This window comes from Acanthochromis polyacanthus, chromosome 16 (assembly GCF_021347895.1).
Source record: "Acanthochromis polyacanthus isolate Apoly-LR-REF ecotype Palm Island chromosome 16, KAUST_Apoly_ChrSc, whole genome shotgun sequence".
Classification (NCBI taxonomy): Eukaryota; Metazoa; Chordata; class Actinopteri; family Pomacentridae; genus Acanthochromis; species Acanthochromis polyacanthus.
Genome location: NC_067128.1, coordinates 4,043,255 through 4,062,833, shown reverse-complemented (window position 1 = coordinate 4,062,833; position 19,579 = coordinate 4,043,255). Strand labels below are relative to the sequence as shown.

General features: G+C 39.9%; 1 protein-coding gene across 1 annotated transcript; it reads left to right on the top strand.

The window, feature by feature from the left end:
- The first annotated feature begins 1,076 nt into the window (after positions 1 to 1,076).
- On the top strand, positions 1,077 to 19,359 carry LOC110951885 (hormonally up-regulated neu tumor-associated kinase homolog). Its single transcript, XM_051936621.1, has 11 exons — positions 1,077 to 1,325; positions 4,005 to 4,127; positions 5,030 to 5,199; positions 7,086 to 7,141; positions 7,246 to 7,384; positions 7,479 to 7,606; positions 11,963 to 12,098; positions 13,482 to 13,659; positions 14,507 to 14,590; positions 17,389 to 17,680; positions 18,056 to 19,359. Exons 1-11 carry the CDS (start codon positions 1,077 to 1,079, stop codon positions 18,811 to 18,813), a joined length of 2,313 nt encoding a protein of 770 aa, XP_051792581.1. The 3' UTR covers positions 18,814 to 19,359.
- Positions 19,360 to 19,579: the final 220 nt, after the last annotated feature.

Below are 19,579 nucleotides of genomic sequence, written 5' to 3'. Positions count from 1 at the left end.
AGCACAGCTGCGGTCTGTCATGCAATTATTAGTGGTATTATGGCCTGTATTTAAACACCATGTCACTTTGTGATTGATATTTATTACGACCGATTAATAAATCAGTGCAGAAGTGATACATGAGTTTTTATTAATAAGTTGGCTGTCTGGGAGGATTTGATTCCCTGCAGCACAGAGAAGACCAAATATGTTGTGTTGCTTTCTACTCTATTGTTGGATTTCTTGCCAAAGTTTGACGAAAAGATTGATGTCATTGTCATTTCTGGGAAACTGAAAAGTGAAAGCAGGGGGGAAATAACTCGTGTAACTTTGACTGATTTGTCTGGTAGCTCTTCTAAACTTCACTAATTTTCATGTCATATCTCATTTTTACCTCCAATATCACTGTTTTTTTTTAAAAATCTGAGCTCAGATTTAGCGCTGGAGACTGGCATCAGTGTTCTCACCTGAGTCCCAGGTTGAAAGAAATGAGGGAATTTCCAAAAATCTAAACAATACGTGAAGAAAAACAGGTTGCAACATGTGCTTTAAAACAAATCCTACACCCAAATAGTGGATTAGCTCACTTTTCATCCAGGCTTTCAACATCTGGGAGTGAGAAAAGTAAAAAAGCTGCAACGCTCACATTTTCTGATGAGAAAGGGAGCAGAAAATGAGCTTTCAAAGGAGAAACAGTAAAGTCAGTTTTGAATGGTTACTGTGTAACTGTGAGTACCTGTGTGTACCTTCCAGTCAGGAGAGGTGGGGGGTGATTACGGTGTAGAATGTCCTCCTCATCACTGGAGCTGACCTAAGAACACAACGGTTAATCATCCACTAACCGGCAGAGAGAGACACAGCGGGAGAAGCCAGAGGGACAGTTTGAGACACTCGTAGTTAAGAAGTAAGATTTTAAATAAAAAAGGAGAAAAGAGCGGCTGGAATGAAAGACTTACCCGCCTGAGAGTGGATAAGACGGATTTGGATCTTGGCTCTTTGTGTTACTTTGTGTTGCTATGCGAGTTCTGCAAAGACTGTCCTGTTGTTGGGTCTGATTGTGCGCGCGGCGGCCTCATGGGGCCCGGGTCTCGTCGGGGATGCCAGCTGCTGCAGTGAAGCCCTCTCTGGAGGACATGGTTGCAGAAGGGGAGCGTGGAGTGTCCCAGTGGGAGGCTCCGTCTCTGGGCAGGGAGCGGCTGCCTCTTCCCTCCCTGAAGGTCCCCAGGGAGCTGCTGCGGAGCTTCCCCCACTCCAAGCGGGTGGGATCCTACCTGGTGGGGAAGATGATCAACAAGGGTTCATTCGCCAAAGTGATGGAGGGGCTGCACATCGGCACTGGGGAAAAGGTCGGTGCTTTTTCCACTGGTTTGTGAGCTGAGAGGCTCGGACTGCGTAGGGTGGCACACTGGCACAGAGAACGATCACACACATACAGGATTATGATTACACGGTTACAACTAGTGCCCTGCAACTGATAATTATACCCACTTGAGTTCTGGAGAAGGCAATGGCCTGTTATTATTCTTGTTAGGCACATAAAAACTCAGACAGACCGTCTATTACTGCTCATTTCATAACTATGGCTCTTAAGGAGAGTTTAGGGGACAACATTTGCTCAGCAGACTGGAAGAGGGCTGAAGCGGGTCAGTTTCTGCACAACATGCCAGTTTTATTCTTACATCAACAGAAGATGGCAGCTGCATTCTATGTTCTTATTTATACTATAATCTGTTAATATGTACATATAATGTATGATATGCAGACAAACACGAACAGAAAACATGAGTGCTGCAGCTCTAAAATAAAGAGCATGTGCTGCATATTCTCATGTAACTTTCACCGGTCACTGAGCCTCTGACCCTGGCTCTGTACCTGACCTGGTTGCTATAGCGATGGATAAACTCACCTGTGGGGGTGTTTGTTCCACTTGACCCCTCTGACCCTCAGCAGGTGAAGTCACTGCTGGAGGCCTCTGAAAACTAGAAAATTACATTTCTATTTAGATTTATGTTACAACATAGCTCATGTTTATAATATACACTGTAAAAATAATGGTAGAATAGAATTTCCTTTTTGTTATTGCAAATTTTCAATGAGGCAAGTCATTAATGTTTGAGCTCAGTGAAAGAAATCTATGGTTTGAATCTGCTTTTTGAATTATGACAACTTCTAATTAAACTATTTTCAATCAACAAACCACATTAAGTCGGGGAAACAAGCTTTTCCTTCACAGTCAAAGGTATTTTACCTAATAATTAGTAGCATAAACAAATGTTTTTCAATTTATTTCTCATAAAAGTGAAGTCTCTCCATGTAGCATTTCTACATCAGCCTATTTGTAAAAGAGAATTTTAAGTTTTATGCATGTAATTGTCATAAAATGTTGAAGTTGACATGTTGAAACAACAACAAAAAAAAAATGCTATAGTGTTCAGTAAGTAGATGACTGGTTTTTTGAAATCCTGAACTTAGGATGAAGAATTTCAAGTTACTTCATCTTGAGTTCAGTTTTTACTCAACAAATGCAGAAATCTGAGTTGAAATGACACAAAGTCTGAAGTTGATGCAATTAGCATCATTAATATGTCAATAGGAGTCATGAAAATAATGTTATAGCTTAAAATGTTTCTCTAAATCAGTACATTAAACTTGTTTATCTTGCAGCCCTGCATTTAATCAAGCGGTCAGAAGTGGTCGCTTGAATTACATTTAGAGTGTAGACGGTTGCACATGCATGTCTGAAATGAATATTGTGGTAAACTGAGCCTTGGAGGGGTGGCACACTGGCAGAGTCTTCATGAACACTGTCCCTTGTACCAAGTGTTTACATGTGATGCCAGCTGCAGTCATCTGGACTGAAGCTGCATCAGTTTCAACACATCTAACATTTAGTATTTTTATTTCCACTTCAGACTATGTCCTTTTCCCCCCATCATCATCACCGTGTTTCTTCTTTGTTTATAATTCTTAGCACTTTGTGTTGTTCTGCATGAAAAGTGCTACACAAATAAATAAAGTTTGAAGTTTGTGGGGAAACTGATTGTGAGAACACAAATAGTTGCCAGTGTTTTCGACCAAGCATTTAAAGTTCCCAGAAGTCAGAGAATTAAATGTAATAAAAACTGACTTGTTATTTGACAGAGCCATGAGAAATGTATTTTTTCTGCCAATCAGAGAGGTTTAGTCCTCACTTTGTTTTATACCACTATTTCTTAACTTAAGCTCATTTTTGTGTACACATTTAGAAGTTTTTTTCCCTATTAAAATAATGCTATCATACCTTAAAATGCCTTGAATCCTTATGAATGTGCAGATGTATAAAGTTCCAGTCTCTTTCTCCACCCATAATATGGAAAAGCTTCCCTCATTTGTTACGAATGAAACCCCAAAAGTCTGAATCTTCTCAGACCTCCATCAGTACACTGCAGTTTTATGGCCTTGACTGTTTCTTTAGCCTGTTTTGTTTACAGGACTTTAATTTCCTTACTCACTGTAATTTTTTATATTTAGCATTTGACCCTTTAGGGTGCATTTTTTCCACTGTAGTACATTTTAGTCACAGTGTATTTAACAGTTTGTTGTGCATTTTGTACCTATTTTCCTTATTTATTTATTTTTATCTATATTGCAGTGGTGGTCACTTTACTCTTTCTGCTTGCTATACTAGCAACAGAGTTTCTTTTTGTCAATAAATTCTATTCTGTATAAAAAATAACACTAAATGGACTTGAAGGTTCAGCATTGGGTTCTATACTGGAGGTTAAACTTCCAGTCAGAGAGCTCAAACGTCCAGACGAGTGAAGGCAAAGGATGTGGTGGAACAATGCTTTCTACTTCCTTATCGATGCAGAAGTTCCCTCGAATAAGGCTCTGAAGTCACATCTGTCGTCAGTGTAAAACTGTTCATTTCACATGTAGAACTGGCTCAAATCTTTAAGAAGAGAGACATTTTATCAGTATAAAGGGTGTTCATTTCATTTTCTTTTAATAGAGTAAGATCTTGACGTATGCGTTTGTGTGTTTAGGTTGCCATTAAGGTGATAGATAAGAAGAAAGCTCGCCAGGACTCATATGTGTTGAAAAACATGAAGAGGGAACCTCGAATTCATCAGATGGTCCGACATCCTCATATTGTAGTTCTGCTGGAGGTAAAACAAACACACATGTTCACATTCACACATCAGAAACCAAAGGGTCAGTATATAATTGAGGGGCTTTTGAAGTCCATGGGATATATCTTTCATACATTTTTATTTAAACAAAAAAAAAATATATATATATATATATATGTTCTTTATGATCATGTCTTCACAAATTCCATAACTATTTATTATGGAAACAATCACTTATTAATATAAAACGACTGAATATCACTAAAATGTCAACTAAGTAACAATCTCAATTTAATAACAACCACCTTCCAATTAGCTAAAAAAAACAATAAAATGAGCTTATTCAAAAATAATTTTGATTGTGTTCTTTTTATTAAGTTGAGATAATCATGACAGATGTTTCTTTTTTGACAATATATCAAATTTTATATGGAAAATAACAAATTGTATCTGTGTCCGAGAAATCCTTTTCAACTAAGTTCCCCGTTACAAAAACACCTCTCCAGGAAGTGTGTTAATTCCAGATCACATGACCTGCTCCACATGATGTCATTTCCTCCTGAAGAAAAGACTGGCCAGACTCCAAGACTTTCTGACTTATTTAATATAAAGCACTCAACGGTTTTACTACAGTATCTTTATGAATAACTTTCAATTTCAATTTTACTAATTTGTATATATAATATATTAGAAGAATCTTTCTGTAAAAATGCATGTGGTGTTTGGTTATAGGCGGCCATGTTGATTTTAGGAATGAAAACAGCAAAAAGGTCAACTATGATACAAAAAGTCCCGCAATTATATATTGACCCCCGTATACTGCCCAAATAAAGTAATGTTGGAATCTTTCAGCAGAAAATTCACTCAGATGTGGTGACTGTAGTGTGTAATCTGAAGGTAATCGTGTATTCACTGCTGTTTAATAATCTTTGTGTCAGACCCTGGAGACGGAGAACAGCTACTACATGGTCATGGAGCTCTGTGCTGGAGGAGACTTGATGGACCGGATCTGTGAGAGGAAGCGGCTGGAGGAGAGGGAGGTCCGACGTTACACCCGACAGATCCTCTCTGCTGTTGATCATCTGCACAAACACGGCATCGTGCACAGGTTGGTACACAATGCACTGCACTGCTGTACGTCTTAGTTAAAAACACTTTACACTCTGCTGCTTTTCTTTATCTGGTCTTCCTGGTGATTGATGGCTGATAGATTCTGTCTCTCTTAGTTCTACAGTCTTCCGGTTAACTGTGTGCATAGGTGCAGATACTTTTTTGGGTTAGATAAGAAAAGTACCTTCAGAATGTCTACACCTCGGCCATAGAGCAGAACAGATGCTCAGAACCAGCTACTAAGTGAGACGAGGTCTATTTTACTATTAATTCACTTAAAGATAGAAATGATTAGAACTGAAATTCTAATCCTCTTGGATTAGAGGTGAAATGTCGAGTTTCTTTCTACTGAACTGCTCAGGATTTAGGAGGGACGTGTCTTTAAAATAACCAAATCTCAAACTGAAATATGGTCACTGAAATGTGGCTAAAACATTACTGACATTTTCTTTATGAATAAATAAATGATTGATGTCTTTTTGGTTTGTGATTCACCAAAACCATCCTCGCTAAGACAGCGTAATATTTCGCCAATCCGGAGCCTGAGAAAGTTGGTTTTTATTCGGAGCCAAATGGCCCAATTAGAGTTTTGGTTAAAGTAAAGAGCAAAGAGAATTCAAATGTCACTCTAAGCTAACAGTAGCTATTTGTTAGGGTTGTAGATTCATACACACACACACACACAGAGTAGTTTGCAGGGCATTAACAGCCTACGGAGAAGGAAATGCTGAATCTGGCACTGAGCAGTGTGGGAGATGAGAGTGTTGTTTTAGTACGTGTAGGTGTTAGAGACCCAATACTCACACACACATCTATACACTGCAGCAACACACACAACACGCACACATACGCTGCGCTTTGGTTTAAGACTTTGGCTCCTCTGAAGGTGGGAATGTGATTACCAGGCAATGACCTCATCATCCTGCGCCGGCGCCATGATTCACACATCATCACAACATCATGGACTTCCTCTCTAATGAAGTCCCTCAACGACGTCGCTCTCGGCCCTTCAGCAGCACCTCGTCGTCGCACACGCCCACGCTCGCACACATGCATGCACTCACTCGCACACTCGGCACCGCGGTCCCATACAGAGATGATTAAACTGGAAATAAATGGAAAATTTGCACTTAAACGCACCTCCCGCCACCCACGTTCAATAGGTTCACCGCATCCATTTTCTCCTTTATGACAATGTCTGCTCTCGCTCTTTTCTCCTGCTCTTTTTCCTCCCTTCTTTGAACTTGGGTGAGCTGGGTTCTCTGGGTTTTTCTCAGTGTCTGTTGGTTAGATGAAGGCAGATGAAAGGAACATGGCGGATTCCCAGGCTACATTTTATAGGGGCTCTCTCCCTCCCGACCGCAGATTTTCATTTAGCTCGGTAGTTTTAGAGCAGGCAGTGTGGCTGGCGGAGGGGCTGGGGTCCGGTTAGGGGAGTGAAGCAACTTATTCAGGTGAAGACAGAGATAGTAATTCTGTTAAATAACAATCAGTGAAGGATTTTAGGTTTAAATGACCGCTTAGTATTCATTCTGGACAAAAAAAAATGCTCTTTTTCAACTTTGTTTTAAAGCTTGAGCTCTGCCCAAACCCAAATTTAGCTTTTTGGGGTTTTCTTTTTGCTTCTGTGGGTCCAGTTCGGTCCCATCTCATCTGGATATCTATAAATACACAAACACACACACTAAAAGCTTAGTAAGGCCAGACACACATCGTAGGAGTTCTTAAATTGAACAACCACCATCATGAAGTAAATTGCTTATGTGTAGGAAAAAAATAACCCCATAAATTCTTGTAGGATTAAGGAAAGAGCTCATGAAAACACTTAGGAGCTTCATGCTTCCGTCCTGTCTTGACGGCTTGCTGTTTTCTTTTCTTTTCTAGAGATTTAAAGATTGAAAACTTCCTCCTGGACGAACACAACAACATAAAGATTGTGGGTACGTTCATACTTTCTCCATTGTAGTTTCTTCTTTTAGCAATCTGGCAAATCTGAAAATGCAATAATAAGACGTTGCTGTAAAAATGATCATATATTACACAGACTTTGGCCTGAGCAACACCTTGAAAGCTGAATCTTTATCTCTGGAGCTCCTCAGCACCCAGTGTGGAAGTCCAGCCTACGCCGCCCCTGAGCTGCTGGCTCACAGGAAGTACGGACCTAAAGTGGACGTCTGGTCTGTGTAAGTGATGAAGCCTCAGTGTGTTCAGTCTTTTTTTTGTATGCATCACGTAAAAGTGATAAGGTTTCCTCATGTTTTCTCTACGCTCGTCCAGAGGTGTGAGCATGTTTGCCATGCTGACAGGAACTCTCCCCTTCACTGTGGAGCCTTTTAACATCAAACAGCTGCACCAGAAGATGGTCAGTGGAGAGATCAGCAGCATCCCCAGTGACATCAGCAAAGGTATCAAAATATAAACTCTTAGTTTCTGGCATTATTTGGGTCAATATATAATAACGGGACTTTTTGTATCATAGTTGACATTTTGGCTGTTTTCATTCATAAAATCAACATGGCCGCCTACAACCAAACACCACATGGCATTTTTACAGAAAGATTCTTCTAAAATATTATGTATACAATTGAGTAAAATTGACATTGAAGGTTATTTCTACAGATATTGTAGTAAACCTGTTGACTACTTTATACTAAATAAGTCAGAAAGCCTTGGAGTCTTCCAGTCTTTTCTTCAGGAGGAAATGACATCATGTGGAGCAGGTCATGTGATCTGGAATCAACACACTTCCTGGAGAGGTGTTTTTGTAACGGGGAACTTAGTTGAAAATGATTTCTCGGACACAGATACAGCACGTTATTTTCCATATAAAATTTGACATATTGCTAAAAAGAAACATCTGTCATGATTACCTGAACTTAATAAAAAGAAGACAATCAAAACAATTTCTGAGTAAACTCATTTTATTATTGCTTAGCTAATTGGAAGGTGGTTGTTGTTAAATTGGGACAGTTATTTTGACATTTTAGTGATATCCAGTCATTTTTTTTGTTTCCATAATAAATAATTCTGGAATTTGTAAAGACATGGTCATATTGAACAGAAAAAACATAACTTTGAATAAAAAATATATGAGATATATCCCATGGACGTCAAAAGTCCCTCAGTTATATATTGACCCATGTATAGCCCTTCCAATACTTACATTTCTAGTGCTTCTCAATTATGTTTTGGTAGAAACTTCATTTCTCCCAGAAAACTAAAAGGTATGACGTAGTAGGAAATGTTTAAACTTTAACAGAGTCCACATTATAATGCTGGAGGGACGGATGTAGCGGTCCCCTGTGTGATCATTATTTTTATACTGAAGTCTCATTTTCTCTTGCTGTTTGCTTTAGTCACCAAAACTATTTGGTAAAATGTAGGAAAATGTTCAGGTTTGGGTCGTCTGACTCACCGGATGTAGACTGTTGGTATAAGTCAGCAATTTCTGGTCCATTCCATGCAGCACTGTCCTTTCTTCAGGTCTCTGCAACTTAGCATTTTCAAAATGAACAACAGTCTCCGAGCAGCTCGCTCAAAATGACAAGTTTTGCAGAAATCCATGCCCGCTTGTTTCTTTCAGAGAATTAAATGGGCTTCATTTTTACAGGCTGCGAGTACAAGCTTGTCATTGGTTACTTTATTTTTTAAGCCAACAAATCCAACAGTTCCCTTCAAGCAAACATGACGGCAACAGTCCAAAGACAGGTTAAACAAGAAGAAACCTCCAGCAGCACTAGGTTGAGCTAGAGCAGCCGTCTGACTCAACTGTTGGGGAGAGGTTAAAGAAGAACAGACAACAAACATGAGAACAGAAAGTGCTGGGGAGTTTGGTCACTCCAGTAGCTGCAGATTAGTAATGTGTAGGTTCAAACTCACAGATACCTGCAGAAAAGACAAAATGCAAACTACAAAAGAGAGAGGACACATATTTTGAAGTCTAAGCCACCAGATGTAGGATGCACGTATGCAATGGCGCGAATTTCCACCGGCTAGATCATTATTTGTAAAGCAAACCTTGAAACTACAGAAACATCTCCAAATGTATGTCAGATTACGTTTTAGGCTGATGTGAATGCAAGCTTTCATTTTGCACCAAATATTAAGGATGGCTAAAGGATAAAACTGTTATGAAACCGTCTTATGAAAATTCTTTCTTTCTGAAAATGCACTCTTTAACCACAAACGTCATGACACAATAAAAATAAGGAATACGAGTCTCGCTGATTTATGACTTCTTGTCCTCGTCCACAGTGACCTCAGTGTGTCCGATTCTCTCTGCCGTATTTTGGTCTCTCACACAGTCACTCCATTACACTCTGTCGTGGCGCCATGTCACCACAAACAAACATAGCTCCTGTTACTGTGGGGAAAACCAGCTCGGCGCTGATGCTCTGAAGCTGTGACAAGATCAGATTAGTGCAGCTGTACCTCTGCCATGGTGGGCATCTGAGACATCCACGGTAACTCTTAGACTTAATCCTGCCTCTGAATGGACGCATTTGTTTTACTGCGTTTCAGAAAATTGACGTCGCTTTTACCGTTTGCACCTTATGGCCACTAACTCTTGAACTCTTGTCAAACTGGCCCAGTTGTTGACTCACTCGTTTGTTCAACCCTTGTGTTTTCCTACGGTCCAAATTGACCCGGTTTAAAGTTAGAAAATGTAGAAAAAATTGTTATTTTCACAGTGAAACTTCTGATGTCCACCTTTTCAACATTTATGGGAAGTCTTTGAACATTTTTTGGTGCAAAAAAAAAATGTTAAAAATGTTTCTTAATAACATTCACAAAAAAATCAACCAAAATCCAGCGGAATTCGCTGGATTTTGGTTGATTTTTTGTGAATGTTCTTGAAGAAAATGTTAGAAGTTTCACTGATATATATATGTAATCACTTTAGATATTTTTAGGATTTTTTTTGAAGATTTTTACTCATTTTTGAAAATATTTACAAGAATTTTCTTGCGAAATTTCAGGGATTTTTTTAAAAATACAGTCTTTAAGGTAAACTTTTAAGGAATTGCTGGAATTTTCTTCCTGAAAGTTTTGCGAATTTTCAGAAATTTGGGGAATTTTTTTGCAGAATTTTTTGAATTTTTCTTAGATATGGAAACAATATTTTTTGGTGCCTGTAAATGCAGACAACAGGAGGGTTAATTGACTGCTTTAGTCATGCAAATGTGACTTTTTTTATAATATCAGAATCAGAATCAGCTTTAATGGCCAACTGCATACACAACATGTAAGGAAGTTGGTTTTGGCTGTTGATGTCAACCTAGGAATATTGAAAGAATAATAAAAATAAAGAAATTTTAGAAAGAAGAATAGGGAAAAAGTAGTAACAATAACATTAAATTTAATACTATGTATACAGATATTTACAAGCTAGAAAGGAATATATAAACACAGTAGTGCATGATACAGTGCAAAAAGCAGAGAATGCTGTTCATAGTGCAAAAAGTAATCGATATATCCATTGGAATACATTCCCACGGCGCGCAGTGTTGAGGTTACCATCTGTGGCACAATCATGAATGAAGAATATCATGGTCATCATCGCTTTAACCCTCCTGTTGTCCTCATTTACAGGCACCAAAAATACTGTTATTTTGTCTGAAAAAAAATTTCAAAAATTCAGCAAAAACATTCCCCAAATTTCTGAAAATTTGCAAAACCTTCAGCAACAAAACTCCAGTAATTCCTTCAAAGTTTCCCTACATTTTTTTAAATCCCCCAAATTTGGCAAGAAAATTCTTGTAAATATTTTCAAAAAATGAGTAAAAATCTTCCCAAAAAATCCTAAAAATATCTGTAATGATTACATATATATCAGTAAAACTTCTAATATTTTTTAAGAAACATTTTACCATTTCTTCAAAAATGTTGAAAATGTGGACATCAGAAGTTTCACTGTGAAAATATATTTATTTTTTCCACATTTTCTAACTTTAAAATGGCTCAATTTTGACCCGCAGAACGACACGAGGGTTAAACAACTTCTGTCTGTTGCAGCACCCTTGAAAGTTATTGTTCCATAGTTTTTTGGAGATAAAATCAGTAAATAGTGTGTTTTGATTCTATCATTGACCGGCTGAGACACGCTGCTCTGGCTCTGTTACCAAAGAGAACCGATAGTAGTAAATAAAGAAGTTCCAGTCTTGGCTTATATGTCTGTGGATGTGGCAGTAGTCCCGTTGGAGTCCATCTGCTCTTGCAGACTGCAGCACTTATCTGGATTCGCCATCTGAACTCAAAGCCAGCTTGGCTGCTGCAGAGGGCAGCTCTGTGTTGCAGGCTGACAGGATGGATCGGTTCTCCTGAAGGGTTCTCCTGCTTCTCCTCTTCTTGCTGTCGTCTCTGATAAAGTTTCAGTGCAGTCACAGTGAGTGACATCAGTCTGAGGTAGTTGTGTAACACTCTTAATTGCTCAGCTCTTTTAGTTTGGTCCATTTGGGTAAACTGAACGGCAGCAATCAGACAAAAAAAATGCTGCACGGTTGTTTGTGCAACTTGGTAAGTATGTTTTAGGATAATTAAACCAAAGTTTTACTTGGAAAAGAAATTCATGATGCTTTGATTCAGATTTCTTCATGTTTAGTTAAAGACATTTGAGTAATACACAGCCTACATAAATAACTTACAAGGAGGAGGATTTACTTACTGTTCAGGTCACTGAGAGTGTACACCAAACCAAATACTGAATTTAAGGTTCTTAAAAATGAATTAAACCTACTGCTTTGTCTGCTCTGTTGCTGCAGGCGCTGTGTCCTTTGTTTTGTCTCTCCTGGAGCCGGATCCAGATAAGAGACCAAGTGTCAGGGAGGCGATGGAGGAGAGATGGATCAACGAGGGACACGCCAAGAAACCACTGCACACTCTCTCTCATAAAAACAGGTAGAGATCGACACATTGGCACACATAGAATTCTGTCTTTGCATAACTACTCACCTTTTTATGCATTCTAGGTGTTATATTTTCTCTAGGTGTGTGTACATGAGGATATTCTCATGTTGTCAGAACTTACCAATCTAAATTGCATTATAAAGAACAACTTATCTTCTTCTAACAAGATAAAGATAAGATAAAATGATAAAATACAAGATAAGATAAAATGAATTTTATTGTATTGATTCTGCAGTGGGGAAAGGTTCAGGTGAAACATTTGGGGTTTAATGAGATAAATATTCCATCCTCCATCTAATTGTTGATTGAACCCCCAAAAATCAGTTTTTTGTGTAATTAAGTTACATGTTTAGGTTTTTTTTTCACCATTATAATAATGATTTTATGCCTTAAAATGGCTTAACTCCACACCATGGCCTCCTCTAGAATGTGCAGGTCTACATAGTCCCTGCCTCTGTCTCCTCTGATGGCAGCTCGAGCACACCAGCTCCCCTACAGCTGCTTAAACACTCTATGCTATACACTGGCCAGTTGTTATGTAATTCAGCCTTACATACATTAGAACTGTAAGTTAAAATGACACCAAAGCTCCACCCTGCAAGCCAACAGATTTGGTTTCTTAGGATTGTTCCATACGAAACCCTGGAAGTCTGAATCTGTTTTCACACTCAGACATGGTGTCGACTGCTTGTTTTACTCATGATATGTCTTCCAGCATATTAAAAAAACATCATATGGATGAAAAAAATTATCAGAGAATACAAGAAAGGTTTCTTGTTCTAATGCTTTCATGTCAAAATAACATTAAGATGCCTGGTTATTACATAAAAAAAGTCTTGTTTTAGCAATAATCTTTTCATGCCATGATGTCGAACTCATCCAGTTTTGTTTTCTGGTGTGGCAGTAATACGCCTCAGTAATTCTTGCACCATGTTTGTAGCATAAAGCATTTGCACCAAGAGAGCATAGAGGCACACAAAGACTCCTCAGGGAACGTTCTGCAGTAAACATTACAATGTGGGCAAAAAGAACGGGAGGGAAATCACTGCATGTTTTCCAAGAAAATGAAAATTTCTGTGGTCTGCAGCGTAACAGCTTTGTGTATTATAGCACGACTAAAAGGCTTTTATCACTTTACGCAGTGTGGAAATGCAATCATGTACGTCTCCTCCTGGCAATGATGTGCTTTCTGAAGTCCACACGAATGATGCAAGAGCTGTTAAAGCTCTGATCTGCCTTCAACCAGAATCCTTCAGTTACAAGTCGTCCCTCACCAACAGATCCCGACTGACCCTTTAGATCTCTCTCTGCTTTCTTTTACTTACACTTTATTTATGAGGCTTTTTTCCTTCAATCTCACTTGGTGTTGTCCAGGTTGTGTCCAGAGGATCTGAACTCGTCTGTGCTGACGTACATGACGGAGTCGCTGGGCTACTCGCTGTCTGAAGTCATCCATACGCTCACCACCAACCGTCCGTCCGCCATCATGGCCTCCTACCACCTGCTGCTCAACAAGCTCAACAGGAACCCGAAAGGAGCCAAAGCCAGCAAGGTTTATATGTTGACACACATACAGCCACCAAATGTATGTTTTTAACTGGAGACAGTCACTTTTATTTGACATATTTTTCCTGTTTTCGAAAATTACCAAGAAAAACCAGTAAAATCACAGAAAAAAGATGTTAATGTACATATATTTTACTAAAAGACAAACACAATAATAATACAGGCCAATTGTAAATAACGTTTATATCAAAAATCAGTATCTTTACTTAAGTTGATGTGTTTTTTTTTTTTTTACATTGTTTGCCGGTAAAATATATATTTTATTGTACTTGAATCAGCAAAAGCTGTTGTCATTTTACATAATATTGAAAATTTTGGTGAATAAATGGTAAATGTTGTGTTAGCTTTTTTTAAAAAAAAAATCCAGATCTTACCTGTTTTATTAGATTATAGAAATAACCAGTAAAACACAAAATACTGAAGTATTAATTTACAAATTTGTTGTGAGGAAGAACAGGCCAAAATTGTTGACAATATCCACGTGTTTTAACAGTAATTCGTTCTTTTTATTTTTAACTGTAAAAGCACACTGTTACACTGTATTTAATCAGCTGGAAATTTCATTCATTTACAGATATTTCCTATTATTGTCACTGTTATTTATAATTTTCTAATATTACACAATTTTTATCATATTTTTTGGCCCCTTTCTGACAGACTTCTACCATTTTTTAAAACCTTTTTTTATGGTGCAGACTGAAATGTTAGTTAACAACACTAATGACAGTAATACATAAATGGGTCAGTAGAACAGTTGCAAAAAATAACAAAAATGTGAAAATACAAATAATACATATATAGTCTACTACAGTCTGCAATGATTTGTTTGGCAGAAGCTGGAGAGCAGTGACTGGTGTCTTCCCAGCAAGAATACATGGAGAGAGAGGAGTAACACTGAATCCAACACTCAGCAGCAGGTAAAGCTAAAGGCATAAATACAGAACAGATTGTTCCATATTCAATCCGAGTCATTTAATATTAGTATCTGCTGATAGAGAAAATACGCACGTCGAGTTTTGAAGGTTGTAAAAGAAGGCAGACACTTCTATGTTGGCAGGCAGAGAGCATTGTGGGAGTTTAGCTACTAAGAGAGCACCAAGACAAAGTCTTTGTCAAAGACTTAATGACCTCTGACTAGCACATAAGTGTTAAATCATGCTATTTTTAATTTTGTAGCACAAAATGGTTGTTTTTATGACTTGTTTATACCATGTGACAATGAATGTAAACTAAGAACTGGACTTAGTTTCTGCACATATCAATTAATTAGATGTTGTAATGATCTGCTGGTCAGATCAGGAACTGGAAAACCCAATTAATACTGTAATCACTGATACTTTGAGGTATTGATGCAAGCTGGGAGCTAATTCTGGGCTTCTGCTAGTGATGGATCGGCGCTGGTTCAACCCGCAAACCCTCTAAGAACCGGTTGTCACCAAATAGAACCATGTCTTTGTTTAAGCATCAACTTTGTCGTTGAAGCTCCTTTTTCTTCCAAGAAGTACTGCCTGAGATCTGATGAAGTCATTACTCATCTCATCTTCCCTGCTGTTCAGTGTTTTAATACAGCCAGCCGGCACTTATAAACGTCTTTGCAGACGGCAGTTGGCGTTTGTGCCACCATTTGCAATGGCGTTTATATTTACAGCATCACCTCTGAACGCCAGCTGACGATATTAAAACATCAAACGACAGGTACAATGAGACACATCATCAGGTTTCTGCTCACAGCTGCTTTGATTACCCATCCATACTGAAACCAGATTTTTATTCTGCTTTGGATGAGTCAGATTAGCTCTGTTTTATTCACAATGGCAGTCACACAACAGAGAATTTCTCCTGCAAGGACACATCATCAGCAGGGTAAAACCAACCTGTTTTAGGAGGACGGTCTAAACACAGCTCATGTTCCCTGTTAGTGGATGAACAATCCAACGCTTGGTGAATTCTACTTCACAATGATAGGAACAGCCGACATCGAAGGATCAAAAAGTGGCGTCGCTATGAACGCTTGGCTGCCACATGCCAGTTATCCCTGTGGTAACTTTTCTGACACCTCCTGCTTAAAACCCAAAAAGTCAGAAGGATCGTGAGGCCCCGCTTTCAGGTCTGTAGTCATACTGAAAGTCAAGATCAAGTGGCCTTTTGCCCTTCTGCTCAGTGGGAGGTTTCGCTCCTCACTGAGCTCGCCTTAGGACACCTGCATACCGTTAGACAGGTGTAGCGCCCCAGTAAAACTCCCCACCTTTAGTTGGTGTAGTTGGTCACAGTATCCCTGCCTTCAACCCCTGACAGAAGCAGTAAAGTGCCACTCTGGAACCAGTTTTCATGATTGAAACCTGGTTTGTTAGAATGCAAAGAACATGTCTGATATTTGGCATGGTTTGACTTGAAAACTGGGGGGACAGGGTTATGCGAGATGTTATTTATATAGTTTTTGGGCTGCAAATAGTGTATTTGTTTGGTCTATTTTCAATAATTTGGTCCACCAGAGAGTAATTAGATGGGCAAGAGAGTAAATCTATACCAGACTTAATTAGACTACAGTTCCTGTGTTCATCATATTGAAGTAACATCTAAATCAAGAAGTTTTTGGACAACAGGGCCACAAATAAGTATCAGGTACTGCATTTATCATACTCCCGGAGACGGTTCTCCATATGTGGATTAACATTTTAGCTACAGTAAATCCTTGATGATTCGGTAAAATCCTGGATTGCTTTGTTCTTCGACACTCTGGTTGGATTGGGTGTCACCGCGACATATCTATAAGGTCAGACCCACTCAGGGGTTTTCTGTGTAAACAAGATTAGATGACCGACTTAATTGGGAATCCGCCCGACCGTGATGATCGGTGCACTGATAATACAAAGAACATTTGAAGTGGTGATGTTGTCCAGACGCTGTGTTCTCATCGATCACATCACCTGATTCTAATCCCGGCGCTCAGACGCTGGCAGCAGTGCGATGACATTTTCAACCGCTCGCCGACCATTCTGACCTAAATAAAGAAATGACACCACAAAGACACAAACAGCAGGGATGTCTAGACGGTTAAATTTAGCTGAAATAAAGGCAAAACTGCTGCAACAAGTGCTGCCAGTGGCTGCAAGGAAGACATCCTGCCTTCTGTAACCTCTAAAATCAGGTGAATTTGATGATGAATGACAGATTTAACTGGTGGTTCTCTTTCGGTTTTTGGAACTTCTGCTCGATTCCAGTTTGCTTTCTTGTTAAACTATGCTACTTTTAGGCTAGTTTTAGTAATAGTAGGGCGCTCTCTAACAGAAATTGTTCTTTACTTTATCATTACTCCACTTATTGAGTTGATAATTATGGTTTCCAATGTTGTATATAAAGGAATTTACAGTTACCTTAGATGATTACATCCAGCTGTTCTCATCAGAGCAAAATAAACCCAGTGAGTGTATCCCAGATCAGCAGCTTGTCCATCAACTAGTTGATCTTTGAAGTGACATATGGAGAATGGACCCGAGGTCTTTGTCAGAAAAGAGTATCTGTTCAATTTAAATTTGTCATTCATTTTGATGTCTCAGAAGTTGGGTTGAATTATTAATTTATTTCAAATCAAAACTGCAATTTGAAGCATCCTCACTGCTTCTGCAAACAGTCCAGTCAGATGTGAATAATCAGAGGTGTACAAATAAATAAAACACTCTGGGCCTTCTGACAGCGAATCACTGCCTTTCTTTAGAACGAACAGACCAATGAGAAAAGCTCGAAGCAGTTCAGCCGACCTCTGAGAGCCCAGCAGATGACCGACTGTCAGAGCAACAGGAGGAGGACCGAGGATCTGCTGAGGAAGGACCAGAGAGAGGACGATGAGAACCGTCCCCCGTCTCCCTCCCTGCCCCGGCTTCCTCATTCCGCCTCCCCCTCCTTACCCCCTCGGCTTCCCTCACCTTCTCCTGCCCCGCTGTCTGCAGAGGATGGAGCTACTGATGAGGAGATCACGTTGGACGCCAGAGAGACGCTGTTTCCTGAAGGTAAAACAAACACAGAACCAAATGCTTCATCTACAATTTATTAGTTATTATTTGAGCTTACTTATGTTATTCATGAAATCTTCTACTTTTTTTAGGCACTGTATTTCTTATGTTATGTAATTTTCTGAACAATATCTGGGACAATATCTGCCAAGGGACTGCAGATGAAAATTAGCTTAAAACTAACATCAAATGGAAACATGTATGTTTAATATTGTACATGGTCCCTTTTTAAATAAACTGATAATAATAATAATTTATTCTATTTTATCTACTCTTATCATTTCTTACTTTAATTTATCTTATCTTATCTTATCTTATCTTGTCTTTATCTCATCTTATCTTATCTTACATTTGTATGTTGATGTTTTCTAGTGTCAGTGTTCAGAGACAGGGAACTCGTCCATCTTTCTCCTCCTAAAAGCTCCGCCTCTCAGCTCTGTGACTCCGCCCCTTGCCAAGTCCCCTTGCCTGCCGAGCCAATCAGAGAACCCAGCTCATCCAGACCAATCCGACACACTCACCTGCTCAGGACGACCCAGTCGGATGGGGCGGCGGACCCGGGGTCAGACTGTTTCCATGACAACCGTCACCAGGACGACTCCCATCACCTGAGCATCAACGAGCGTCTGGAGAAGCTGCAGACGTTCTACTCCTCGGAGAAGAACGGCATTTCTCCCAGGATGCTCGTGGAGGCTGACACCTCGGACCAAGCTCACCTGGCTACCATGGAGACGCCTAAGACATCACCCTCCGCCCCCCTCCCACGTTTACGCAATGTGGGGCTAAAAGATGGACGGGGCAGGAAGATGACCTGGGTAGGGCTGACCCGACCTGGACCACCAGGACTCCTGGTGAACGGATCCAAACCTCCTGCTTTCCCCCCACAGAGACAACACACTCTGGTCATCAAGAGCCTGAGGCAGGAGAGGGGGAAGAGGAAAGATCTGTCTGCAGCAGCAGGAGGAGGATCAGAGAGGGCAGGAGGAGGCATCAACGGAGCCAAGAGAAACTCAGTCCAGTTACGTTCGTCTCTGCAGCGTCGGGTCGCCGACCTGAACCTGCCGCTGCTTCCTGCAGCCCTGCAGGGGAAAAGTGACAGGAAGAATCAGCTGCACAGCATGGACTACTGACACACTGAGAGGCAGAGAAAGGTGCTAGAAAGTTGGTGACACATTTGTAAAGAAGATTAGCATTTAAAGGGGAACTTCGGTTTTTTTCAACCTGGGGTCTGTTTTCATATGTCATTTCATACATGTGAGTGATGGAGAAATGAATTTTCGACATAGCTCCAGTATTTAGCCAGGCAGGCAGCTTAGCAGCTCAGGTAGCCGCTCAGCTAGCGAAAAGTATGGGGCAACTTGCCCCCCGCGTCAAAGTCCGCCCCAACATGCTTTTTTTCTCCACACTGACCGGCTCAGATAGTCTCAACGAGTGTCCCACAACATACTAAAGATGAGAAGTGAACAAAAACCTCCACATTACTTGGTGATCACTATTTGTTGTGGTCTGTATCCTAATCGCAGGACGCTAGAAAGCAAATCTCGTTCCGAAATCGCGCGATAGCTCGCGAAATCGTGTGATAGCTCTCGCCAAAACACCAGAATATCCGAGCTGGTCAGTGTGGGAAAAAAAAGCACGTTGGGGTCTTTGACTCGGGGGGGCAAGTTGCCCCATACTTCTTGCTAGCTGAGCTGCTACCTGAGCTGCGAAGCTGCCTGCCGAGCTAAATACTGGAGCTATGTCGAAAATTCATTTCTCCATCACTCACATGTATGAAATGACACATGAAAACAGACCCCAGGTTGAAAAAAAAACGAAGTTCCCCTTTAAGAAGCACAGGGTTGGTTGAAACGGGGACACTAAGAACTGGGTTTTAAGGAACAGCTGCAACTAGGA

Excerpts from the sequence above, each read along its gene's own strand:
- LOC110951885 (XM_051936621.1), top strand. The coding sequence starts at position 1,077 with ATGCCAGCTGCTGCAGTGAAGCCCTCTCTGGAGGACATGGTTGCAGAA. Across the intron at positions 1,326-4,004 it reads ACATCGGCACTGGGGAAAAG|GTTGCCATTAAGGTGATAGA; the intron begins GTCGGTGCTTTT and ends TTGTGTGTTTAG. Across the intron at positions 12,099-13,481 it reads ACTCTCTCTCATAAAAACAG|GTTGTGTCCAGAGGATCTGA; the intron begins GTAGAGATCGAC and ends GGTGTTGTCCAG.